Raw genomic sequence first — 27,590 nt, 5'->3', positions numbered from 1 at the left:
TTTTTTAATTTGTTGCACTAATGCAGATGAAAGAGTTCTACAATAACTATCCGTGCATGAAGAGCTAGGTGGGCATGCTCGGTTTCCTCCTTGAAAAAGGACTCAAGTAGGTTCATATGGGCGAGATTGATTTCACAGTGCTGAGTTTTACGAGACTGAAAGCATCCAACTGAGACAAGCGGAAAAAGACAGTGAGGGTTATACAAAATACCAAAATAGGGAAAAAAGAAGAAAGAAAAGACAGACCTGGCTTGAAATCATGTCAGATGGCTGTCAATAAGTAATCTGATGTATTGTTAAAGCTGGATTTGGATGAAAATGCACATGCACGTGAACTTTCAAACACTATCACACACACACATACTGTAAGTGAATGCATTAGAGGTCAGGTACATTATACGGCATCTTTTGCAAATCTGCTGCTGTGTGGGCAGCAGTCCAACACCAAACATCTGTTCAGCTGCTGGATCACACATGTACTAGGTTATGTATGGAAACACATACACACATACTGCCTCACACACACACACACACACACACACACACACACTGGGCCAGACTCAACATCTGTCTTGCTGGACAGTCCCTTCTGGTCTCTGATCTCTGCCTCCTGTATGAGTATGTACACATACACACACACATGCTATGAAAGGAGCGGTCATGCAGATATTTTGTTACACCAGATGGTGATGTTACTAGTGCATACAGCTACAGTAATGGATCAGCTACCTTTTCAGAGCGGTTAATCCAGAGAGGTGGGACCACACAGCCCTTCTATAGGATGATCATTTCATGAATCCATCTGACACAACAACAGGTTTGTGGACACACATGAAACCCATGTTGAGTGACAGCTGCTTGACAGCTCATCTCACTGTCAGCAATTGCCCGTTCACCAAACTCGGCCTCCGAACAGTGATTCTCCAATCATAGCTTAGCAACCATTGGATTTGTTTACTGTAAGTTTGGTAGGTGTTGTCTTTTTTTTAGCCTTCCCAAAACCAAAAAAACATAAATGCAAAAATGTAAGGAATGGTTTCATTTGTGTGTCATCTGTCCTAATGTAAGCTGCAACCATTAGCGTCTCTGAACCTACAACCAACCTACAGTAACCGAGGAAAAGACCTCATCACGATAGCACATCCACTGTAGTATTTCCTACAGAGTATAGGGTACATGAGCGACTCTGTCCTCTTCTTTACTGGCTTTAGAAGTTCACAATCCAGCAACCCCAGCAATGTTACCCATGATGGCGTTAGCCATTGCCAAACACAACGGTTAGTTCTCATCCTAAAAGCCTTTTCTCTTGTAACGTTAAAAGTGAAAATATTCAGTTTGACAAGACAAACAAGTAAGCAGCAAAATAGGGATATGTTAGAACAAAATAAGTTTTTGATTTTTCCATATCATACTTTCACTATCATACTACTAAGACATGGTTGTACACTACATCACAATAAAAATGCTGTTTCTTTATTTAATCAACTGGTGAGGATGCTGTCTTTTAGTTTTGTATGTGGCCACCAAACGCATAGCCTACCTCCTTTACAAGATTCTTGTTTTAAAATAAATCAGCTGGGAACATTAAAAAGTCCAATGAAGATGGTGTTTTCAAGTCATGTAGCTAACATTAGCTTACTTAGCTAGCTAGCTACAGCTGATAAGTATTTCTCTGTTTTGTGTCTTCGGGTTATGCTAACCCATTGTTGCTAACTTTGGAGCTAACCCCCTTTATTTTTCCAGCATTTGGGGAAACAACAGACGTGACTTTTTAACATTTATTAACTGACACACTATAGTCTGTACTGTACATTTACTACCAGACTGACAACTTACCGCTAATCCTTTCCTCTGCCCCGCTCACATCCACCGTCACTTCTCTGCCCCTCGCTCTTTCCCACTCGCCACGCAAACATACTCCTTAACGGTAGTCGCGTGGCTCGTTCCCAGGCAACGACAGAGGTTGACTCACGTACCGGCACAGAGACTCTCAAACGCTATCGAATGAATAGCCATTCATTCGGATATCAAATGTTAAAAAATATTTTTTGGGGCCTGGCGGGGGTTCTCGTTGTGTCATTATGGAGAAACACACATTGAGTAAACGTTCAGTACGTTCAATAAACGTACAATACAGTTAGGTCCAGCAGTCTCCATTAGGTTGGGCGAGTTCAAAGTTGTGAAAACAACGGGGGTGTTTTGAAAACACCCCGTTTTCACAGGTAATTTGTTAGTCTGTCCCTCCCGCCGCAGGAAATAATGGATTACTCCTGGAAAGCTACTGATGTAGCACTTTTCTCCTTATAAAAATAACACGGAGATTATTCGACCAATGAGAGTTCAGTCGGATGAGAGCATATCGACCGACTAATCGACCAGCAGACTACAGCCCTAAAAATTACAGCTTGCAAAATCGACAGTCGCCAGCTAGAAATGCAAAGCCTGCTTTTGTATAACTCTGTCTGTAATAAAAGACCCATTGTTTCAAACCTTACTAAGACTTCCAAGTGGTAAATCTATTAACGTTATAATTGTAACCTGCCTTGCAGTAACGGAAAGCTTGACAGGCGTAGCAACAGTAGCTAAGGTGTGGTACTTAGCCAATAGTCAATTATTTATCCATTAAATTCAGGTGTATGGAAGAAATTTGTTAAGTTTAGAGTTAGTTTAGAACCGTTTTGCACTGTAGCAGACAGCATTATTTTACTTCTTAAGAAAAGTGTATTTCTGAAGAATATCATACAGCAACTTTAACCCCAAAATATTCTCACAGATATCAAAGGGCCTGGCCAAAGGGTGTGTCAGTGCACGACACATTTTCCCAAGCCGTGAGCCTGCACCCAAACTGTGTCACAGCCCTGTTGTTAGTGGCCACTCGCATAGCAAGAGCGGCAGTATTCATTCAGAAAGTCCCAAGGCGATGCTAAATGTATTCACTGTGGGTGTGGGGCGGAACATTTCCAAAAGCTTCTCATGTAGAGTACAGTAAAACCTTGTCCAGACCATGTTAGTTTAAGTTTAAGAGCTGAGAGTGAAAAAAATGCATAATTTCCTGCCTTTATTAGCTGCTCAAACATTAATTTGAAGCAGTAAGAATACACTCAATGTTGTGAATTCAGGGCATGAGTGGAAAAATCCTGCGTGGCGATGTAGAGGCATAGTCTCACTCTGCAGCAGCTCATGAGAAGACACATACACACACACGCGAGTGCACCTCTACAAGCTAACATACACCTACACATGCATACAGCCATTATATTAGTTACATAAAAAGTCTCAAATGACATGGCTCAGTTGTCTGTTGTCTGTTTTCTATCTCTCTAGTACCTCTGAGACTCAACTCTCATGGCTGCAGAGGAGTGTGCTAGCATGCGTGTGTGAGCGTGACAACTTTTGTCCCCTTCCTGCAATGCTTGACTTCCACTGTAACAATTATTACACACACACACTGGTAAATTCCAACAGTCTGTACCTTTCTGTGCCAGTCCTATGATGTTTGGGGAAAGTTGTGTCTGTGTTTTTGTGTATGTGAGAGTGTGTGTGCATAACCTAGTACAGTGGGGGGTTAATGTCATTTCTTTAATCAGTGCTGATTGAGCAAGGGAGGTCCAACCCCGCTTCCCTTCTCATTTTCTGGGTGGTCTTCATATCCAGACTAAGCCACTTACTCCCCTTCCCTTCTCATCCTGTTAATCTGGTGTGTAGCTACAATAGAATAGAATAGAATAGAATAGAATAGAATAGAATAGAATAGTCCTGACATCCACCATTAACTGTCATATCGCACTTCACACGACATAGGACCTCTCTTGTTTCTGTCCCATCTTTATGCTGCTTGTCTCTCCTTATTGTCACCTCTACCTCCTTACCTGCATTTTACTTTTGCTTTGCTCTCCTCTCCTTCACACTTCCTCCTCTTGCTGCTTATATTTCCTCTCCTTCGTCCTATCACATCACCTCTCCTGTGCTCTTTCCTTCTCCCTGAACTTGCCACCGACCCAGTAAACTATGTGGATGTTATTTTTGGTGCAGTGCATTGTGTAGATGAGTAAGTGAGTGTGAGAGAGAAGCTTTATGTGTGCACAGCAGTCGGCAATCAGAATTTAAGTGAGGTGGTGTTCAGCTATCCCTCTGTTTCATCGACATGTTCCCTCTTTCATCACTTTCAGCCTTTCATCAACCCTCATACATCTGTCTCACTCCCTCATCACGAAACATCTTCCCCTCCTCTTTTGACTACAAGATATCTCTTTTTTTTTGCTGTCCTCTCTCTTCTGTGACTCCTCTCGCCATTCCCCCGTTTTCCTCAAAGCAAAATTGTCCATCCACCTCTCTCCCTCTCTCTCTCCATCTGTTCTGTAATTCAATCATAGAGGCAGTCAGCAGCAGGAGTGAGAGATGATGTTTTGAAGGAAAATGCGGGGAACTCAGCCAGCCACTCTCTCAGTATTATCATTTATAATACATGCTGCACTTCAGTTTAAGATAAAACTCTGTATCAATAACACTGTTGGAGCAATCTTTTGCATATTTGCCTTTTTTCCCCTCCATGTAAGCCTTAATATAATAACATACTTAATATGAAATGCTTTAGGTGCACTTTGCCGACTTGCTCCAAAATAGACTTTTATATGTAACAAGACTGACTCTAGCCATGCTAGCGGCCAGGGGTGTCATGCAGTCAGTTTTTTTGAGGGGGCACAGTTTCACAAAACATATGTTAATGTTCACATCAAATAAGTTGTTAATGATATTAACAATATTACAATATGTATGCAATATTGAACAAGAAAATGTTAGCAAAACGGCTTTAAACTCAGGGGTAACATTAGCTGGTTAGCTAGCCCTCACAGTTTATTATTAAACCTGAAGTTAAGAAAACTCACAAACATGTACCCACTGTTTTTACCTAGACTATTTAAAATACAATATTTAAAATCTCCTCATGTCCACCCCCTGTTTTGTTGGACACATTTCAGTTCTGCAAATTTGTTTTGATAAAAGTAATTTGCTGCTAATAATAGCAAAGGACAACAAGCTAACACTTAATGTTAATTACTTGTGGGTTATACTTAAAACCACTGATGCTAAAGTCAGTTTGAAAGGAAAGTCTGAAACTCTAAGTAACTGACAGATTCATTAAAGTCATGGCATGCATTAAGTTTTATGGCATGAGCTGAGACTATCCTTTTTACCTCATACGAAAAACAAACAATGCAAAACAATAGTCTCAAAATACAAAATCAAACATTTCATCCACTGTTCTTAGATTAGAATGCAAACATGCTAACATTTGCTAATTAGCACTAAGCTCAAAGGACAGCTGAGACTGATGGGAATCTCATTAGTTTTGCAGGCATTTGTATTTTGTATTCCATGCTTCTTTCTTGTCAAACCCTGGTGCCTAAATTACCCACAACTCAACCACCAAGAGTTCAGTTCAGGTGTGTTATGCTAGTAGCAGCTAATGCAGCCTCAAGCTGGAATAAACCCCCACTTTATACATGATTTCTTCAAGGCCCTCTTTGATGATATGACAGCAACACCTCCAGCATACATTTTCCTCTCCCTAATGCATGTCATTTAAACCTTATCTCATCTGAGATACCTGCACTCGTTATGATTCTCAGGCAGTTACAATTCACAGCAGTACTGCAAGACAAAGAGCTGGCATCCTGGATACAAGTACTGAACATACAACTACATTTATCAGCATGAGGCTTTAAGCAGTACTGGATGGTATGATATAGTGTCCCAAAAAAGCCAAAACAAGCTTCTCTCCACCATATTTCTTTCATTGACGGTTATAGTTGCAGAGAGAGCACAGTTAACAAATATGAAGACTCTGGCTGACAGTATGTGAGGCTTCCTCTCTGCCTGCCTGCTCCTTTGTGAATGTGCACTGGTGTGGATGCAATCATCTGCTCTACTCCTCTGCCAGCCTCGCACATCAACACAGAGATGGGGGGGAGAGAGAGAGAGAGACAGGGGGTGGTGTCTAGAGTGGTCTGTGAGCATTAGCATCTCCTCTGGCTTACAAGAAAGAAAAAAGGAAGGAGGCAGATAGTGTTGTGTAGAGATGGAGGCATGTGTCAGTCTCTCATGGCAGTAAACAGAGAGAGAGGAGGGGGCGGGTATTGTGCCAGAGGTTGAATCTTAATCATTTTACTGATGCAACAGACACATAGACAAATCTCTTTCTTCCACAAACACACAGCCTTTAATGACACACAATAAATGACAAACATCAATACACATTACACCACCCACCTTGACACACCAACACTGACAGCCCATTAACAAACACAGACCTCAGGTCACACTCAAGGTCTGCTCCATGTGCGCACACACACACACACACACACACACACACACACACACACACACACACACACACACCACACACACACACACACACAACCTTGTCTAGTTAGTCCCTACAGGTGTTTTTTTGTGATTATTGTGTCCAAAAATGCTTGATTTTGCAGCAGCTTTTCTCAAAAATTGTGATACAATTTGCAATGCTTGATGTACTTTTTTCTGTAAAATTGTGGGAATTGGGAAAAATTGCGAGCACAGGAAAAAAAATGTGATTTTTTTAAAATAAACTACTAACAATGAAGTGTCATATGTAGTCACTTCCTGTGTGGTGCGATGACGTATGTTACCACAACACAAAATGTGACAATTGGTCCAAATCAGACTGACCATTTCATTTGGAAAAGTTGCAGTAATTTAGCAGAATTGTAAGCTCTCGCGTTAATTATTGCGATTAACTTCTTGGAAGGACTATTTAATGCAGAGAAATCATGGGAAAATTGCAAACCCTCGCAAATACTGCAGAGATTGGTTGAACTTGCAATTAGTTATTGCGATCGCAAGATCACAATATCCTGGAGGGTTTAGTGCCTTGTGCAGAAGGCAAGATGAGTGACAGCAAACTGATGATGGCTCTCCAGATGGTGCCAGATGTGTCTGCATGAACATGTAGTTCTGTGTGTGTGTGTGTGTGTGTGTGTGTGTGTGTGTGTGTGTGTATGTGTGTGCGTGTGTGTGTGTTTGTGTGTGTGTGATGCAGGTGCATATGTGCAGACTGTATGTCTGGCCTGAGTAGGAGTAAATGAGTTGCAGTAGGGCAGAGCCCTGGCCAGACCCATATCTCACACACACACACACACACACACAGACCAAACCCAACCTTACCTCCTCCTTTACACACATAGACACCTCTGTGCACACACAGTTCAACCACACATCCACCCTTTACCACCACAAACCACTCACACATTTCTCTCCTTCCTCCACAAACAGACCCCAACACACACACACACAGCTGTCCTGTGAGCTTTGTGTTTAATGCTAGATGACAAACAGGTCTGCGTTAACATCAGCCCAGCGTTACTTCCCTGCTGTTTGTCTGGGACTCTCAACCCCACTCTGTCATTATTGCCTCGCTGCTTCTGCCCTGTTAGTTTGTACTAAGAGAACAGTCCGCTTCATGTAATATCAGTGTCCTGCAGACATTTTACAGGCACAACACACAACGCTTTTCGGGAACTGAGAAAAAAGGGGTTGATTTGATTTTTGCGTCCACATATGAATCAGATGGTGTGTTCAACAGTTTGTCTTGCACAAAGCAGTTTCTGTGGTAGGGGTAGCTGTCAGTTATACAAATGATAAAATTAAGTGTAATGCTGGAAAGGCAGAGCTTTGCAGCAGACTGACAGGATTGGAAATTGAGAGGCTCAGACAAATAGAGGGAGAGAGACTCTACAACAAAGCTGAGCAGGGACAGACCTCGATCCTGTCTTTAAACATCTTCACTTATGCTAGATGGTACTTCCAAGCAGGCATAAGTGTACGTTATAGCAGGGCAAACCCTAAGATGGAAGCATGAAATGTTCCAGTCAGCCAACGATTGATTAAGTGTTTATCGAGCAGTGATGGCGGCCTGTGTCATTGGATGCCAGATGAATGATTGATTATCCAACATGCCCCATGTGTAATACGACTAAAAGCCGTACACAGTGGAAAAAAAGTAACAGCAACACCTGACAATGGAATACAGTCGCCAATTAATTTGTGAAGTTTACAAAGTTAATGTTGTAACTTTTCACATATTGTCAATCTCAAACTACTACTGTCATTTGTGTAGACATTATAACATCTATATTTGTAGCATTGCTTTCACATACAATCCCAGGTTTGTTTGAATTTAGCATTGTTTTGTTACATTTACAATTGCATTTATGATTCATTCAAGACAGACAAGTGTTGTTTAAATTTAGTTGTTTATTGATTTAAGTCCTGAGTTTCTTGAGTTATATATTAATTTGCTTTACTTACCATACCCACCATGCTTCCCAGGAGATAAAAGGGGGAGTCACCCAACCACTTCCTGCTTTTAAGCTCTTGCTTACATCACTAATGATGTCATGGGTTGGACCAAGTATGGGGGGATTGATTGTATTTAGTTACATGTTTGGGTTAATATTCCTGTGAATGATGTGTGCCTGTGTAAACAATGTTAACTGATACAAGTGACAGTGCCAGTTTTAGTATAAGGCAATAATTAAGGGACATCCCTGTGAGAAATATGGTTCTACCTAGACAGACTGGAGGGCCTTTAAGGAGAGAGTTTTGGGTTTGGAGGGAGAGCAGAAGGGAAAGAGGATGTCTGGATAGCTGTGTGCACATGATCATAGCTTAGTTTTCCTGAGTTAAACCAGATTAAGCCAAGTTTGATTTGTTTGTTTTCGTTTTATTTTTGGAGACACTTGTTTTTTGGTCACAGTGGTCTGAATAAACCACTTTTTTGTTGTTGTCACTGAACAAGTCTGAGTCTGCGTCCTATCACCGTCCTTGACTCCCTGGCTATGCTCATCCACAAGCACTCAATTCATATTTGTCTTCCTTTTCCCGTTAATTAGTACCAGATTCAATAGTTCTTTCAAGGAAAGTCCTTGAGAATGTATTCAGAAATTATTTATTTGTACAGTGAAGCGTCCAAATATGAATAAAATTCTGGTGGAGAAATTCTGAATCCTTTATTTGCTTATTTCAATGGCCTAAAAGTAACAGTAAAGTCTAAAAACACAGGAGGCAGCCTGGAATATAAAATAACATATTGTTATTGTGTAATAAATGTAATGAGCCACCTGTGTTCTCTTTTTGAGGTTGAGGTTTGTGGCATTCTTCATGATAATATGCAGCATGTACTGCTGCTGTCCTCTATCATCTGCAGAATCTGCTTTAAATTGCTTTAGTTGCCATCTGTATGCACTACAATCCACTTAGGTTTGGTGCACAACTGTGTGTGCTGCAAGCAACTGTCTGTTGCCTATAAAATTTGTTTGGGGGCTTACATGTACTCTGTATTTGTTATACTAAACAGTAGTCTGAGAGCGGCTGCCCGCTGAAGTGCACTTCACTGTAGCCTAAAGGTTGTTTTGTGATGTGCTCTTGTACATAATGTACTCTGAGTTCCACAGACACTATTTTGGACCCTACTTGTGCGTGCTGGACTTTACCAATTGTCTTGTAGTTAAGGGATGCCTATATTTTAAACCAGACAGTCCACAGACTACCTTTAATCCAAGAGGTTTCCTGTATGTGCCCTGCTCTACTGTAGCCTGCCGACTTTGTTTGCATGCAGTGCACCCCGCCGGCTCCTACAAACTGTTTGGAAGCCATGTGCTGTACTTCACTGAATCCAGCAGAGTCAACTTTGCCATCTGTGGCAAGTTAGCTCAGTACAAAAAGCAAGTTCAGGTGAAAATCAAAAGTGACGTTTTCTATATGCTTTAATAATAGATGCAAAAAATCTACTAAATAATATTTTCCTCCTTTCTCAAATTATGTTAGATTCAATGAGCAATTTCACCCATAAATGTGTTACAGCATGCAAGATTGACAGTGTGGTCATAAACTGCAAAATTTAAATGCAGATACTAGCAGCAATAGCTCAAGTTGTCTCAAGAGAGCATTTTCTCCTACAGATATGAAATGATTTATTCATTCTTCTGTGTTTTCTCCAGTTATGTTTGTACGCTTATAGTCCTATTCCAGAAAAATATGATCACAGGAGAAGGATTGAGTATTTCAGATAGACCAGATCACCAGTATTGAATCTGTATTGAATCTTTTCTGGGTACATAAAAGCTCAGATCAAAGGGCCTACACAGGTGTTTTCACTTCAAATCCCTTATTAGATCTCTCCTCGTGTCTGTGACATCACTCACACTCACTCTCCTGTTCAGTTGTTTAATGCAGGACAACCTTACACCTTTATCAATCTTATTGGTACGTTGATTTTAGTAACCTTGTGTAAATACAAGCATAGACTGTGTGCACAATCACTCCCCATTTACCATCCCGTGCACTACATTTACTCTTCGATATTTTATTTCAGTGTCTGAATTCTGAGTATGTAAATTTATACCGTGTAGTGCTCTCAACAATCACACAATGTAACAAAAAAAGTATTTCCACAGGTACAGGTACTTTGTGTTAACCATATTCTATAAATGCAAAAATTAAGAGCAAAATAACTATAATTTATAAGTGTCCAAAATCTCAGTTTATATGCTCACTGTAGAGAAAACTATTACTAAGGAGTAGTGAATGAGTGAGCGAGGGAGTGATTTCACACACAGCAATATCTTTAACCTGAGCAGAGCTCTAATTAACCAGAATAACCTGTGTAGGTATAATGAAGGGGCTTTAAAATGAGTGACTAATAGAAGAGAATTTTAACGCTCCTTGTTATTCAGTGTCAGTTTGTTCAAATATAAGCTACAAAGAATAAGGATAATGTTCTTCTTTTGCTCTGTAAATAAATGGAATGAAAACTGAATTCATGAAGTCATCACAGACCAGAAAGTCACAATTCTGGACCATTATACACCATGTCTCCCTTATTCAAATGAGGCCCACCTGCTATTTGGAGCCTTTCCAGTGCAGTTCAGATGCTGCAAACCTGCCTGACTGGAACAATTTTAGCAATTGGACAGTGTGGGGAGCCAATTAAAAAACAAGTCTGTTCAAGATGTGTGGACCCAAGCTGATCTAGCTGTAAAAAGGGATGAATTTTTGTAAAATTTACCTGAATTACCCACAAAGAAATGATAGTACCTGCAGTTTCCTGTATAACATCCCTCCCTGTCTGGGTATAACTGTATCAGCCTGTGATATATCAGTAGAAGTATCAGTATGGCTGCTACCAGCCTCTACAGAATGATCTATCTGCAGTTCTCTCTGGCTTCACTCTGTATTGCCCACACATTAGTGGGCTATGGAAGCGAAACATTGTTGGATGCTGTAGTGCTACATCGCCTGCAGAAAATAAACAATTAGAACAGCAGAGTCATACAGAGCAGGGGAAGCAGAAAAGAATAGAAGTCGGGTTTTACTTCAAGTCTTCGTTCTTTGTGCTTCTTTTTGAACAATGAAAAACGAACACACTTACACTCACAGACAAGGTTTGTTTGTGTATCCCTGCATGTGTGTGTATTGTCATTGAAGGTGATGTTGAACCTTAACAATCACAAGGCCACTGGCCCCGTCTCTCATTAGTGAGACAGGGCCACACAAATCCCACGTCCAAAAACACAACTCCCCCCCCCCCCCCCCCCCTCCTCCCTATTTCTCCCACCCTCTCCCTCTCCCTCTCCCTCTGCTGCAGTGCACTCAGACAGGGGTCTCAAGATGGGCTGTCAGTCTCCAATCACACCACTAATCTTTGATACACCCTGATGCATACAACCCCTCCTCTCTCTCTCTCTCTCTCTCTCTCTCTCTCTCTCTCTCTCTCTCTCTCGCACCTCCTTCCTCTCTCCATCTCTCTCTCTCTCTCTCTCTCAACCACACACACACACACACACACACACATACACACACACACACACATCATCATCATCATCAGCATCATCATCATTTAGGCCTGATAGTAGCAATCAGGCAGCAATGGTATGTGAGAAATAGCCTACTAACTATTGCACTCACAGAACCATCCAGGGGTTGGCTTTCCATAGAATACTATAGCTGTGTTATTACCTGTGAGGTAAGAATAGAATAGAATAGAATAGAATAGAATAGAATAGAATAGAATAGAATGCCTTACTTGCTTTCCCAGGCCGGGGCCTTTGCAGCAGCTTCTGCACGGTGAGCAGGTCCTCGGTCTTCACCGCCTGCAGCAGTTCCTGGTCCTTCCCCATCTTCCACTCTGAGCCGCTCTACTCCCGCAGCATCCTCCGACACAGCGGCGCTTCAGCCCAGCCTCACCACGCGGAGGGTGCGTCTACCGCGGCCACGATCAGCCTCCCTTCGCCCCCCTGGTCCCTGACTAGATGTGACCCCCCCCCCCTAGATCTGTGGCATATGATGAGGTGAAAGAGCAAGAAAGAGAGAGGGAGGAAAGGGAGGGATACGCTGGGTGGGATGGAGGGATGCTCTCGGGTTCCCCCGCTGAGTGCAGCGCCACTTGATGGGGACGGGACCGGGGGGCGACTGGGCCGCTCTAGATTCCAGTATCAGCGCGGTCTCCGTTGCAGCTGCGCTCCAAAACAACGACTACCGAGTGGAAGACAGCAGCGTACCTCGCTGCGGGAAGGAGGAGACGTCACAAGGACTGATGTAGCGGATAGCCTCGCGGGCTCACTCGCAGACACTGCGCGTAAATGATCGTGCGTTTAAATACCGTGCGCGCGCTGTGTCCGTTTCTCCCGAGGTTGTGCCGCTCTCGTGCTCTGCGTCGTAAACAGAATCCAGTGCTGCTGCTGCTGCTGCAGCCATCGCTCCGCGTGCGCTCGGGCTCTGTATTTGGTAATGATTTCTCCGCGTGGGGGCAGGGGTAGTGAGGGGGGGCACGTACACGCGCCCGCGCGCCCTACAGCTGGCCGAGCTCGCACAGCTAAATGGCTCGTGCTGCAAGTTGGGGGCGGACCAGGAGCGCGGTGCTCTCCCGCCTCCTTTTTCATCTCTCTGGCTGTTTTTATAAAGCTCTCTCTCTCTCTCCCTCTCTCCCTCTCTCTGCTTTACAGACGAGCTGCAGAGATTTAGTTCAGCTGCCAGGGAGAGCGCAGAGAAAGTGAATAAATAACTCTTCTCTTCTTATTGGCTCGCTATAGTTTTGCCATGATACACTTGATAGAGACCTTGGATGTTGCAGTCATGGCATGTTAACTAAGACAAGTGGTTTCAGGTCTGGACACAAACAGATGGTCCTCTAAAGCACATCTTATGAGCATACACCTGCCTCTGGGGCCTCCTGAGCAGGGGTGTAGCTAGGAACTCAGTTCCTCTGATGCTGCTGCATAGCCTACATCATACTGTAACATTAGGCTACATTTGATAGATTGGAGCAGCTAAGAGGAAAAACAACATTCACATCAGCCTTCAACTTGTAAATTGATATAATGGAGCATATCTAATGGCAGATATCTCATATATGGCGGAGGGAATTTCAGAGATCAAAAAACAGGTGCTGGTCAGCTGGCCAGCAAAAACATCCAATATGAACACTAATCAATTAAGCTGATTCAGAAGAAGCCATAAACTACGCTGTTCATTTTCAGTTGGTTTACTTTAAGAAAATATGTTATGCCATAACAATAGCTAACTTAGGTTACTTCACTGTGTGGGGGCTAGAAGTAGACTATGTGTAACCATTTAAGTGAACACTCAAGTCAACAGAGGCAGTTTTCATGTTTTATTTTTCCCATTCTGCTGATTGTAAATCCCTTTTATTACTCCTGTTCCCATGAGGAATGCAAGTACAAACTTTCATCTGTATTTCACCAAAAAGGAATCCTTCCTTTTAGTCCAGTGGCAATATTGTTCAGGTAATTGAATAAAATTATCATCTGATCCACTAGAATTATTTTATTCTTTTTTCTTTTTTGCCCTCTGTACTCAGGCTTAATTTAATTTTCTTAGTTTTTTTTGTAATTTCTGTATTTAAAATCACCACAGAGTACACTATGTTTTTGTATTTAGAATATGTAATGCCTTTTCATTTTCTTCACAAACCTGCATAGCCTGCATGTAACTTATAATGCAGTATGATCATGAAGACAATTAGAGAGAGAAGAGCAAATATCGGTGAATTTGACCATGACATCTACCGTATCTTCTTTTCTCTGTCCAACCTCCTCCAGATTTTTAACTCCTCTCCTCTCCATTGTGTGTGTGTGTGTGTGTGTGTGTGTGGGCAGCATGCAGTGCTTGGATGCTGCTCTCTGCCTCCTCCACATATCCAGTGAGTTATGTAACAACACTGAAGAGTAGCCCATATAGTACTGAGGGAGTATTTATAAAGCAGTCTCTGATAATGCAAAAGCAGCTCACTACCCTGGAGCTGTGTTAACACTAAAGTTTGATATATAAATGCTTAATTTTAGAGAGTTTACCTGCATCACCCCACCGCCCTTTACCTCTTTCTATGTCTCTTTCTTCTAGTACTGTTTGGCAGGAACAGTGGGTTTGAGACAGGATTCAATCTATGTCCGAGGGAGGAAACTGAAGATTCATGAGCCACTTAGCTGTATCTATTACGCTCAAAGAGAGTCTTGTTCTCTCTCTGAGTGTGTGTGTGTGTGTGTGTGTGTGTGTGTGTGTGTGTGTTTGTTAACGTGTGTGTGTTGGTGATTGGTGGGGGGAGTGAAATTCTTCACCAGCATGGCGCTTTCTCTTGATTCCGAGAGAAATGAGAAGTTTTTTCACGTGCACACACACGCCCATGTCATCACACCATCAATCAAACAAACAAGCAAACAAGACATGGACTGTTGGAGGTAAAGCAAACACTACAACCTGCAGTGCTTTAAAGGACAAGGACAACTTTAATCTCTGAAAACAGATGAAAGAAGGAAAAAAGAAGCAGTGTAACTGCTCTGATACAAATTTAATGAATGGTAAAAGAAAGTAATTTCATGATATTTCAGTCAATAATGTCATCATCTGCAACAACATAAAAAGTTAGACTTTGCCCATTGAATTTACTGTTTTCATAGCTAAGTAAGACTTTTTCTAAAGCAAACCAAAGATATCCTGCTTGCATATTGTGATCTTATTGATGAGGGTTTGGAATGATGACTATTCTTGTTTAGTGTGTAGATAAAGGGACAAGCTTTGTAATAGTTATCAACGCTTAATATATGAATATTTGAAACTTGAGAGTCACTTTATTTGAGCTGAAGGATGTGAGGCATCCATAAAAACACACTGCCCTCAAGTGGTCAGTCACAAAGCATACACCAAGACCCCACTGGACAGCTCTCAGTGTTTAGTCTTAAGTCCTAATCAGTTTGTTAAGATGAGAGAATGAGTACAGTAAAAACATTTGTCCATTTATGCCAATTTTAATCTAAACAAGTGGCTAAAATATGCATGTACGACTACATATTGTTATAAGCAGCAAGTCAGCAAATCAACAAAAGAATAAAATTCCTAATAAGCAAAACATTTTTGTTGTACACCACTGTTTTTTTTGTTTTTATTTTATTTTATTTTATTATTATTATTATTATTTATTTATTTGCGTTTTCACATTTGAAAGATCAGAAGGTTGAGTTCACAGTCTTAGGTAATTTTAGAAACTAGCAAACCTATTGTAGGTTACAGCGAAGTTACTGGTAATTTGAAATAGGTTAAGTGACTTAACTCAGATGGTAAAAAAAAACTCTTACTCTAACCTCACTTGTCGTTACATTTCTGATCTTAACAACCACTGAAATCGGTAATGATGATGACCAGTGTCTTCTCGCTGATGAATTATGTTGTTTACAGATTAATGAAGTGCACTTGAATGCATCGTTTGGAACACCCCTTCTGATTTGTGATTGGTCGAGCTGTACGTCCATCAACAGTGAACCTCGCAGACAGACAGAGTGAGGTTGGTTGAAACAGGTTGAAAAGAGCTGGAGGCTTGTACTATCAGATACTGTCGGTTTCCAGGTTGTAACCGGACCCAGACACAAACTGGTGAGTAGTTTTTAATTGTGCTGTGTATGTCGTTATTCTTTTTCCTACTGCTACGCATAAACACTTGCTCTACGATACATGAAACATCAATTCTGGAGCTTTTGCCATGGCAAGATTATTTCTGGCGAGCTATCGCGTTAGTTCTTGTGTGTTAACGTTAGCTAAAGCTATCTGATAATGTTACAGCCAAATATGTAATATTAACATACGTTAATTTGACATTATCAGTCTGTTAACTGCTTTTATGACAGTCGTTACAAGCACGATTTGAACACACGGCTTAACTTCCTAACACATTTATTGTCGAATAACATAAAGCATTGTAAAATCTGTGTTGTACAGCTAGCTTAGCAACAGTATGAGGCTAAAGTCGTGACTGTGTTGATGTTTTAAGATGAACGATTTCTACCATATGTTAAAGGCAAAAGTCAGCCCATTAAACGTCATTGATCGTCTAAAAGAAAATTCGCAATGCGAAGATACGCATTTAGTATAATAATTACCCACACTGTGATTTTTAAATCGCACATGGTTGCATGTGTTTGCAGCCAAGCCTTTTTTGTTTGCTGTGTGCATTTGTTCAGCAAACCGCCTCAAGTGTATCGATGTGCAAGCAGACTCACACACACAGTCTCAGTAGACTACAGTAAGTAATAGTAACTGAAGTAACCTAAAATTAAAGTATCTTGCAGTACAAAGCAAAATGGCATGTTTAAAAAGGAGGGTTAGTGAAAGATAAAATATTAAAGTATATTTTGATAACTTTGTTTAAGGTGGGGGGATGTTCAGAGAATGGTGGCCTTTCAATTTATTCTTTTTCTTTCTGACTTTTTTCGATCGCTAACTTACTTACTTCTGCATACTTTCAGCTACAGAAACCATTCAGATACCAAAGTCTTCAGTTCTTTAAGGGCATTTCTTTTGTGACTTTTCTTCTTTCTAACATAATCCAGTGATTTTATATATATTTTTTAGAAAAATATATACTAAAAATGTATAATGGAAGGTATGGGAGGAATGTTTTAAAGTTGATATCTCAAAAACTAAAAGTGCTTAAGTATTCATACTTCATGGACAGGTGTCCAACGTGGAAAAGCTTATTCAAAAATGGTACTAATAGCGTCACCATGTTGTCAGTTATCACGTGTTTTACGTTTTGGCTAATAACTCGTGAATTGTGAGGTCTATCAAAACAATATTTACTCCGTATATTCCTTGGATGATGCCGGTTAGACATATACAGGCCACGCCCACTTGCGCCTGGAAAATTTTTACGCAATTTTTGATTTTTTTGGTAAACACATTATTTGCTTCTTTTGGCACATATTTTATCTAATCTTCACCAAATTTGACACATATTATATTTAGATGACTCTGGATAAAAACTTATGAGTTTGTTTTTGGGTATCACTTACTGTTTGTCTGTAATTGGTTACCAAAAGTTTGGATGCGTGGCCTGATGCGCCTGATAGCCATAACTCTTCAATGCTAAATTCAGTTGCAACCAAATTTGAGAATGTTGTACATACAACCACACTGCACAAGTGTATAACATTTCATAAAATTCTACTCTCAGACGATGCTACTGTAATATCACAACATGATATTTCTACAATTCTGTTGTCTTTAATAAAATTAAACTTGGTACACAAGTTCTCCATGAGAGTAGGCACCGCATATTGAAACATGACACCAATAGCCCCTTCTTGTTTCCATTAGTGAAACTCCTCTATACTACTTATTAACTGCCATATCGCTTAAATGTAATATTCCATGGTAACCAAATTCTGCAAAGTTGTACAGATGGGGATGCTGAACAAGTCTGTAGCATTTGATACAATTTCACCTGAGGGTGGTGCTACAAGATTTAAAAAAAAAAAAAAAAAAAAAAATTGCTGCAGATTTCTGCATTTTCAGTAATGCTTTGCAATTTATTTCAGCATTCACACGCATTTTCCACAGGAAATACATTTTCTAGTTCATTATGGTATGATTTGCCATACTGGGCATATATTTATCAAGCGTCTTTCAGTATGTAATTGATCCTAACTATTCAAAAATTCTCAGTGATTCAGATTACTGCTGGGTTTAGGAGTTAAAGCACAGTAACAGCTTTATTAAAGGAGGAAAAGCATCCCTGCCTCTCCAGGATTTAGGATTGCTGCAGAGATGTAGAAACCTTTTGGCTGTATTCAGCAGGTGGACAGTGATTGAACATATACTGTACACCTACACATTATAGTAGGTATGGAAATATAGAACCCATAACCCTTAAGATACTGCTAAGCTTCTTCAAAGATTCTGACATTTATTAGATTTAAGTTGATCTGAGCAGAAGCATAATCAACCAATGTAACTGCAAACACCTGTGTTAGTGTGCAGGGCTTTTAAGTGTGTCTCTTGGGAGTAATTGTAATAGGCTTGCTAAATGATCACTCTGATGGAGTTTGTTTAAAAGAACATGTGCTTGTTTATAACTTCAACAGCCAAGACAAGTGGGACAGAGTTACAGTAGAGAGGCTTTAGAGAGGCTGAGAGTTGACCCAATGATTTTAAAGGAAGTGAATTAACTGCTCCTCCCTCTCCACTGCAGGAAGGGCTCAGTGCAGCGTGGGTGCCCAGGGATCCACTGCCTGAGTGTGGGGAGAGCAGCGGCCGAGACCCCAAAGAAATGAACCACACCAAGGGTGGCCTGGTCATCTTCACCGCCAACTCACACCCCTCCAGCCGCGAGCTGGGCAAGAGGATCGCAGAGTGAGTACATGAGTCTAGGATGACATACTACACACACACACACACACACATACACATAGACAGAGCAGTGCATTGCACCTCCTTTGTCTCAGAAAAAGAGAGGAAGCGGCTTCTGTGACTGTACCAGTGTGCCAGGGAAACATGCTTCTCAGTTATGTTTCCTGAATGTGAAGCAGGGATGTATTTCAGTCTGAATTGCTGCTTTGTATGAGTCGGCACATGTGCAGTGTTTACATTCTGGCTGACCAGAGTTAATGTGGCAAAATATAATCGCTGGTCAAAAAAAAAATAGTTTCATGCAATTGAGCAATCTCATTCACAATGACAAAGTATTTCCTGCAGCTTGGTGTCAGAGTGGAGCATATTTCTCCCACAATCAGCTAATGTCACCCTGTCAACATTCAACATGTTCACAGCAAGGTGGAGAATATTTATATTTTTTATTATTTGATCTTTTTAACCAAAAGAATCATGTTTTTGACAACTTTCTATGGCAACCCAAATCTGCTGGAAAAGTCTTTTTTTTTTTTTTTTTACGTTTCTTCTTTTACTCAGATAATATCAGTGTTTTGTAACGTTCATTTCTTTTCTCTGTCTGTGAGGGGAGATTATTCTCAGTGAGACGTTTGGAAACCTTGTAACTCCAGTTTTGGACGTTGTCGGTCTTTTCTGTTGAAGGATTATGTGGCTTTTGATCAGTGAAGATTCTGCTCTCCTCACACTTCTTAAACCTTTTTTTAAAGAGGCCTCTTTTTATATAACAGTGTTTTCACCCCAAAGCAGTGAAATCTTGTCTTTACAGTCACATTTAGAAAACTGCGCCTTCAGCTAGAAGAATATGAATTCACTGAAAAGTCACCGCTGACCTTTCTGTCTTAAGCCTCCTTAAAATAACAGTCCCAGCTAGATGAGGAGCTGCAACATTGTCCATACCTCGTGATGTTATGTGTAAACGAAACATTTTATAAGCTTGCAAGACTACTAATGCACACGGTGCGGTCCTGAACTCCACAAGGAGTCTGTGACTGTTTATAGAACAAATAGTATTTGCCCGGCTTATCCCATGCTGGGTGTGTGTGTGTGAGACAGAGAGAGAGAGACAGAGAGAGAGAGAGAGAGAGACAGAGAGAGAGAGACAGAGAGAGAGAGACAGAGAGAGAGAGACAGAGAGAGAGAGACAGAGAGAGAGAGACAGAGAGAGAGAGACAGAGAGAGAGACAGAGAGAGCGAGAGAGAGAGAATATAACACAGCATGTTAACAGAGAGAAAATGTGCAGACTGAGCAGGCGACGTTGTCTCAAGAGAAGCAATGTTACAACTAATACATTCCTATAGAGTATAATGTGTGTTTTAACTTTGTTAGTCACACTAACAACATGGCTCTAAGGAGGCAATGACGAGGTCAGTCAGTCCAACACTTTCATTCAGACTGAAATATCTCGACACTATTGGATGGATTGCCATTACATTTTGTACAAACATTCATGGTCCCCTACTGACTATCTTTTCTAGCACCACCACAAGGTTGAATTTTTTTTTTTGAAATTGTGACAACTGTTGTATAAAATTGCCAGCAGAGTTCTTATAAACATTAATTGTCCCCAGAGGATGAATTGCTGTGAACCCCTGAAATTTCATTTAGCCCTGTCCAATACTCTGGTTTATGACCAAATACCTGCAGAACTAACGACATTCCCATCAGCCTCAGCTGTACTTTGTTTGTAGTGTTCATTAGCAAATGTCAGGTTGCTAACATACTAGACTACTATGTAAATATTAACATGCTTGCATTTTATGAGTATGTTAGCGTGCTCATTTAGCTCAAAGCTCCTCTGTATCTATAAACAGCCTCATAGAGCTGCTACCATGACTGTAGATTCTTAGTCTTGTTTATGTTCTCATGTCATTGGGGAAAATGGCACAAATTATGCTTTGTTAGCCTTCCTTCTGTATAAATGTAAACAAACCTCATCTCTGTGACTCATAGCAACTGTTTTTTTTTTTTTTTTTTTTCCTGTCGGGCCAATGTATCACCTCTGACTTTAAGAATCTAAACTGAAAGTTTCTCTTTCAGGCGGTTAGGGGTGGAGCTTGGGAAGGTGCAGGTCTACCAGGAAGCTAACAGAGGTAAGATGACATCTGACAACTAATGACTCCCTGTGACTGATCGTCAGACTTTTTCCTGCTTGGTCCATCACACTATTAATTTAAAAAAAGTCAAAAATTGCACCTAGAATCACATGATCAGTGTTATGGTATATGTTATATGTAATGTATGTATGTTATATGCTTTTTGAACAAATTTGTTCTAGTACTGCAGCAGTATTTTTGTCGTCTATAAATCTGTGCTGTCTGGTCACTTTAATGCGCATTACGCTGTAAACAACCAAGAAATTACAAACGTTATCTTTTCCACAGTGTCCATGTTTACTAGTGGTTTGTCCTCTGAAATTGATTTTCTTACAAGACATTTCAGTCTGCTCACAGCTGCTTTATCACACCATGCTGACGCAATTTAGACATAACAAAGAGCAAGTATCCAGTGTGGTAGATTACATATCTCAAGCATGTTTCAAGTACGGGAAAGCTGATGTTCATGGTCTACCGAAAGAAATGGAAAACTGTCTGGAAGGTAGAAACTCGGTAAAAACATATGGTCAGAATGTACAGTTAATAGGCCAAATCATGCAAATAATTATCCAGTGCTGCAGTCACTATTGGTTTTAATAGTAGAGTATTAGAGGTATTAGGATGGATATTTAATGCCATGTATATTCAAAGTGGGTCAAAGTTTGAGTTTCTGCAGCTTGCATTTACTCTCACAAAACACATTCACTTGTGACTTAGTGCTTCTGCAGTACATTTGGCTCCGGCTAGGAAGCATTTTGTTTTCTAATCTCTTGTACATGGGAGGCACATTTTTGGAATGCTAGCATCTACAATTTCACACAGTGGGGTTGGGGTGTTTGTTTGAGAAATACAAAGAGCTCAGATAGCCTGCTAATGAAGCTGACAGGCCTTACAGGCTGTGTTGTTTTCTTGCTGCTCTTGTTCTCACGCCCTGTTTTTTTCCACAGAAACGCGGGTACAGATCCAAGAGTCGGTGCGCGGCAAAGATGTCTTTGTGATCCAAACAGTGTCCAAGTAGGAACCAACACCATACAAAAATTTTCAGTGTTTTTCCCCCCCTGACACATCTCACTCATATCACAAGTTTCGTACTGTCCTCTTCTTCCCCTCCATCTTTTCTCTCGGCTGTATCAGGGATGTGAACACGACCATAATGGAGATGCTGATCATGGTGTACGCGTGCAGGACATCCTGTGCCAGGAGCATCACGGGCGTCCTCCCCTACTTCCCCTACAGCAAGCAGTGTAAGATGAGGAAGAGGGGCTCCATCGTCTCCAAGCTCATTGCCTCTATGATGTGTAAAGCTGGTAAGTGGGAGAGGATTGCTTTACGGTACTAAACAGGAGAAGGAGAAAGCAGGAAGAGATGGAAACCAGTGGGAAAAAGTCACTTCTAGTGTGTGTTTTCTCAAAATTGCAACAAAAGAACTTTAAAAGAAACACTAGATCTAACTGGCATAATAATAATTTTTATAATATCTATTTGCTTGCAACATCACAAATTGTACCATGATTAACAGAATGTTTGACATACACAGAATGTAAAGTATGACAGCATATTTACAATCTGAAAGTGTGAGTCCATCATGGCAGCTGGTGGAGACGTGAGCACTTTGTAAAATGCAAATCCATGATTATTGTAACTGCGAACATTAATGCTGTCGGTCTCATGGTGTTTGTGTAGGTCTCACCCACCTGATCACCATGGACCTCCATCAGAAAGAGATTCAAGGCTTCTTCAACATCCCAGTGGATAATCTGAGAGCCTCGCCATTCCTGCTGCAGTACATACAGGAAGAAGTAAAAGCACACGCATATATTCACTAAATGATTTGCATAATTTGTTTGTTTGTTTTACTGCCTGAAGGCCCAACATGTGTAAAACTACACTACCTCATCTTTGTCCCTTCTTTGCTACAACACATTTATTTGACTGTGCATTAAGTCCCGCCCCCCTCAGTTACTGTTGATAAGCCTGTCAAGCTTTTATCTTTCATGCTTTCTAACATTACTTCCACAAGTTGGTTGAAAACAAGCTGACTTTTCAACCAGTAGTAGTAGTAGTAGTAGTAGTAGTAGTAGTAGTAGTAGTAGTAGTAGTAGTAGTAGTAAAATGAGCATCCTGTAAAAGGGTCTTAAATATGCTTGACAGGTCTGCAGTGCCTTGTTTAAGTTGCTAACTTATGATTGGACAATCACTGTTTGAGCGAGTGGTCAGTTGCATTCAAATGTGACCCTTAATTTGTAACCTTTTTATATTTTATTACCCTCCAGATACCTGACTACAGAAATGCTGTGATTGTGGCCAAATCGCCAGCTTCTGCCAAAAGGTAGGCTCTCCTCACCTTCAACTGCTGAGCTGTCAAACTGTAACTCATAAGTCTAAACTAAGATGTTAATCATGAACTATGAATGGCACCTTTCCTTTCTATAGGAAGCTCAAAGTCCAAACTTGCATATGTTAAGCAGCATGCATTGCTATTTTTGATACTACCACTGACTGTGAAATACAAAAGACACAGAATAATCTCTCTAGACATCTAGACATCTCTAGACATGTAACCTCATCCTTTAAACATATTTTTGATCTTTTAATTTTAAGGATGCAGCTCAATCAGAAACTGAAATCCCTCTTCAATAGGGAGAAAAAAAAGTTACGTTCCGTAGTCCTTCAACTGAAGGCTTCAGATGAAGCAGTTTAACAGTCGTCGTATCAGCATTTGTCTGTCTGTGTGTGCAGGGCTCAGTCATTTGCTGAGCGACTGCGTCTGGGTATAGCAGTGATCCACGGTGAAGCTCAGGATGCAGAGTCAGACCAGGTAGATGGCCGACACTCCCCACCCACCGTCAAGACCACTGGAGCCATTCACCCCAGCATGGAGATCCCATGTAATGCCCCCACAGACATACACACACACCTACATGCTATGTAACAGAATATGCTGTGTACAAGTAGATATACAGATGCTCACACTGATTTTTGTGCCACCACTGCAAATAACGTTTCCTCTTAACAACAAATCTCTGTGTCCTTTTTTTTCCCCATTTTTGTTTCCAGTGTTGATCCCTAAAGAGAAGCCTCCCATCACTGTGGTAGGAGATGTAGGAGGACGCATTGCCATCATAGTGGTGAGGAAGCTACACATGCAGTGTGATTGGTTTTCCACATTATTGTGGCTTTTTAACGAGTACCTCCACATAAAATTATCATTTTAGATTGTCCGTAGTGTTTTTAAACAAGTCTGTTTGTCCAACAGGATGACATCATCGATGACGTAGACAGTTTTGTGGCAGCTGCTGAGACACTCAAGGAAAGAGGCGCCTACAAGATCTTTGTCATGGCGACGCACGGCATCCTCTCCTCTGAGGCTCCCAGATTTATAGAGGAGTCGGCTATCGATGAGGTGAATGCAGACTTTGAAATATTTTCTTTAAAGATCCCTTCCAGACAGGTTTTAAAACGCATAAAAATACTCTGCTTTAACTAACCAGTTAGGAATTCTTCAAAAACATTCAGAATCTATGAATATGCAAATATATTTATTTCAGAAGTTTAACTGCTGGACACAAGATGTCTCCTACTTCTCTGTAAAGTCTACTCTCAGTGTTTGTGCACTGGAGGTTACAAGTTTCCACATCATACTGGATCATGATTAGCTTCCTAAGTAGTTGTGATGTCATAAATCATGCTCGTTGGTACACACCTTAAATTCAGATGTAAGGTGAGCACAGAAAAAACTTTTCCTCCTCAGCAGATGAATGTGGAGGGAAAAAAAAACCTCTGCATATGCATCATTCTGCACAGTGAAGCTCAAATATCCAACCGAAGCAGCAATAAGCGAAACACATGTTTGAATGGAGGGCGACTATAACATTAAAAATGTTCTAGTGTCATACTTAGGCTTTGTTGTGCTTGACCTGCCTTTTTCTTACCTCTGTCTCATATTTCTCCCACTCTTTTTTTTTTTTTTTTTTTCTTCTTCTTCTTCAGGTGGTGGTGACCAACACAATTCCCCACGAGCTGCAGAAGCTCCAGTGTCCAAAGATCAAGACAGTTGACATCAGCATGATACTGTCGGAGGCCATCCGCCGCATCCACAACGGAGAGTCCATGTCCTATCTTTTCCGCAACATAGGAGTGGATGACTGAAAGGCCTACTACACACATACGAACACACATGTGCACATACACACACCATTTGCCTTCTCAGACCTCTTTAGAAGCACCATACAGCACACACTGAAATTGATACACACATACACACATACACAAATATCCACTTTTCCTTGTATCACAACATACAGTTATAAATGCTAACCTTTTGCTGTGAGTGCAGCTTAACATAGAAGATGACACACACACAGACACACACACACACACACACAGATCTATGTCCTTTATGGATGTTAATGGACTGCTGTTCACTCCTCCAGAGTAAAAAGCTGATGGCTGCCCTCTTCTCAAGCAGTACACACCTCCAGTTTTTTTTTTTTTTTTTTTTTTTACTCTCATCTCTTTGAGTACCTTCTTTACTTAGCGCTCCATCTTATCTACATGTTCTTCCAACTATGTTTCCATAGAAATTAATGTTGATGTTAAATCTGTGAGTGTGTGCGTGTGTTAGAACATGATATCTGTTACCATTGAATGTCTCTTTCTGATACTACTAGTAAAAGAGATTGTACCGCAAGAGTGCCAGTGCCTTCTACAGGACATACTCCCAACACACAGGCCTTCACCACTCCGATACGCAACCGTTTCTCAGCTAATAGACCTCTGTCATAATGGCCCTTGTAATTAATTCAGGAATATGCAGGTTTCCAACTAATTAACTAGAGTTGAGTATCAGAGTGTATGTTTTAATTCCAACCCTCTGTCAGTTTTTGTTTATGTGATATCTGAATGTCGTACTAATATAGTTAGTTTAGCCTCCTACCAGCTAGCCATATGTTTGTGTGGTTGCCATAGCACTTAGATGCTGATCTGGTGTCAAATCTACTAATTGCTAAAGCAGAACTGGAATTAGCACAGGAAATAGTTTGTCAGTCTGGTCAATTGGATGTTTTTGGGTTTGTTTTTGTTTTTTTCAAACATTTTATGGCAGTGCACTTTTGAAATGTGTATTCATGAGTCATCCATTCAACACTGTGCCATCATTTCAAATGCACCCACATATTTGATAATCATTCATGCCACAAATGAGTAGTTCCCTTCCAGCTGGAAGGCTCTGGATTGAAGAAATTTAAGATTTGAAGTTGATACATGTATCCTTGTACTACAAACTATCACTGTAGTTTTACCCTCTGGTTAGGAGTGCAAGGTTGTTGTTAATAATTTGAAAATGGGTAAATTAATAATTGATCCTTAGATCACTTGGAGAACAGATTACATTATCTGACTTTCAAAAACCTGAAGTAACAAACTGCGACTAAAGCTGGAAAAGTAAATAGAAATGTTTTTCTGACAAACAAATCTTGACTGAAGCAGGTCTTTGTCACTTAACCAGATGTGTTCCAAAAATGTTTTGTATTTATTTTCAGCACTAAATATGAATAAATATGACCCATGCTATGAAAGTAAAGAATGCCTTGTTTTGTGATGTTTTGTAGCTTCATAATTTGGTTATGAAAAGCTGCTATTGAAAGTGATTGGGCTGTTAATATTAAAGGATGTTTCTCACAACTGTTTCTGTCAAAGTTAATGCATGACCATATATGTCCAACATGTGACAGGCCAGAAATATTCTCTCACTTTCACCTTTCCATCCCATGTTTATGATATATCACCAAGAGTGCAATGGCAGTGCTCTCCATTCTTCTGAAAGGTCCAGTTAAACAAAAACGCTTCATCCCAACAACCACTATGTGAGAAATTGTTTTTATACAAAATTTCTCCCATCTTTCCTCCTCCCTTTCAGTCAGGCTCTGTGCCACAAGCTGCAGTACTGTCTGAATAGTCAAACCCTGTCCCCTGCTGATTGTATCACAAAACTGCACAAACTAAATGTCTGTACAGTAAGAGCTGGATGCTAACAAGTCAGACACATTCCCTCCAGATGTATATTTTCTGGGTTATTTCGTGTTGAACCACCAAGATCCAAACACATTTTGTCACAGTTTAAATATTTGGACAGTTGGTACATCATTTTCATTTCTCATAATACATTTGAGTCATTGGGATATATCATCTGGGAACAATAAATGTCTACAAAATTTTGTGTCAATCCAAGTAGATTTTGAGATAATTCGCAGGATAAGTGAAAACTTTTACCTGCTGGTGGCATTAGAGGAAAGTTGGGGGATCACTAAAGTTATTAAGATTCATCAGTATCAATGTACCAAACTTCACTGCAAATGTCATCCTCATGGTGGCGCTAAATGAAAAGTCAGAATCACCAAAGTCATAGGATTCATACTCTGAGGACTATGAATGTCTTCAAAATGTCATGGCAATCTGCCAATCGTCATAAACTTTGACCTGTTGGTGGCACAACATGAGAAGTTGAGGGATCACCAAAGCATGTATCATTCATCCCCTGAAAACTGAATGTTTGAGCAAAATTTCTTAGCAATCCATCCAATAGTTATTGAGGTATTTCAGTCTGGATTAAAGAGGTGGACTGACAGATCGACCAACATTGCCATCCATAAAGCCGCACCACTAGCATGGCGTAAAATTATCCTGCACAGGCAAAAAATACCTGAATGCTGGATGTGAGAATAAGG

The 27,590-nt window shown here is 40.6% G+C and overlaps 2 protein-coding genes across 9 annotated transcripts in view; one reads left to right on the top strand and one right to left on the bottom strand.

Annotated features, from left to right (window-relative positions):
* The window catches only part of caskin1 (CASK interacting protein 1), a 115,587-nt gene extending 102,514 nt beyond the window's left edge, over positions 1-13,073 (bottom strand). For 5 of the 8 annotated variants that reach the window (XM_044331377.1, XM_044331382.1, XM_044331378.1 and 2 more), the window contains exon 1: positions 12,122-13,073. In XM_044331377.1, coding sequence (XP_044187312.1) covers positions 12,122-12,215 — 94 coding nt within the window. In that variant the 5' untranslated portion in view covers positions 12,216-13,073. Of the gene's footprint in view, positions 1-1,836; positions 1,909-12,121 lie in introns of those variants that run through there. The other 3 variants (XM_044331379.1, XM_044331385.1, XM_044331386.1) reach the window with 2 other exon arrangements.
* A 2,789-nt stretch (positions 13,074-15,862) lies between these two features.
* Positions 15,863-26,547, top strand: LOC122967040 (phosphoribosyl pyrophosphate synthase-associated protein 2). Its single transcript, XM_044331445.1, has 11 exons — positions 15,863-15,981; positions 18,575-18,735; positions 20,810-20,862; positions 21,813-21,879; positions 22,000-22,172; positions 22,549-22,664; positions 23,139-23,194; positions 23,605-23,753; positions 23,923-23,993; positions 24,122-24,268; positions 24,856-26,547. The coding sequence occupies exons 2-11, from the start codon at positions 18,653-18,655 to the stop codon at positions 25,012-25,014; spliced, it is 1,074 nt and encodes a 357-aa protein (XP_044187380.1). The 5' UTR covers positions 15,863-15,981; positions 18,575-18,652; the 3' UTR covers positions 25,015-26,547.
* Positions 26,548-27,590: the final 1,043 nt, after the last annotated feature.

The sequence above is a fragment of the Thunnus albacares genome, chromosome 17 (genome assembly GCF_914725855.1).
Source record: "Thunnus albacares chromosome 17, fThuAlb1.1, whole genome shotgun sequence".
Lineage (NCBI taxonomy): Eukaryota > Metazoa > Chordata > Actinopteri > Scombriformes > Scombridae > Thunnus > Thunnus albacares.
The sequence above is the reverse complement of the archived record's forward strand: the minus strand, read 5'-3'. Positions and strand labels throughout refer to the sequence as shown.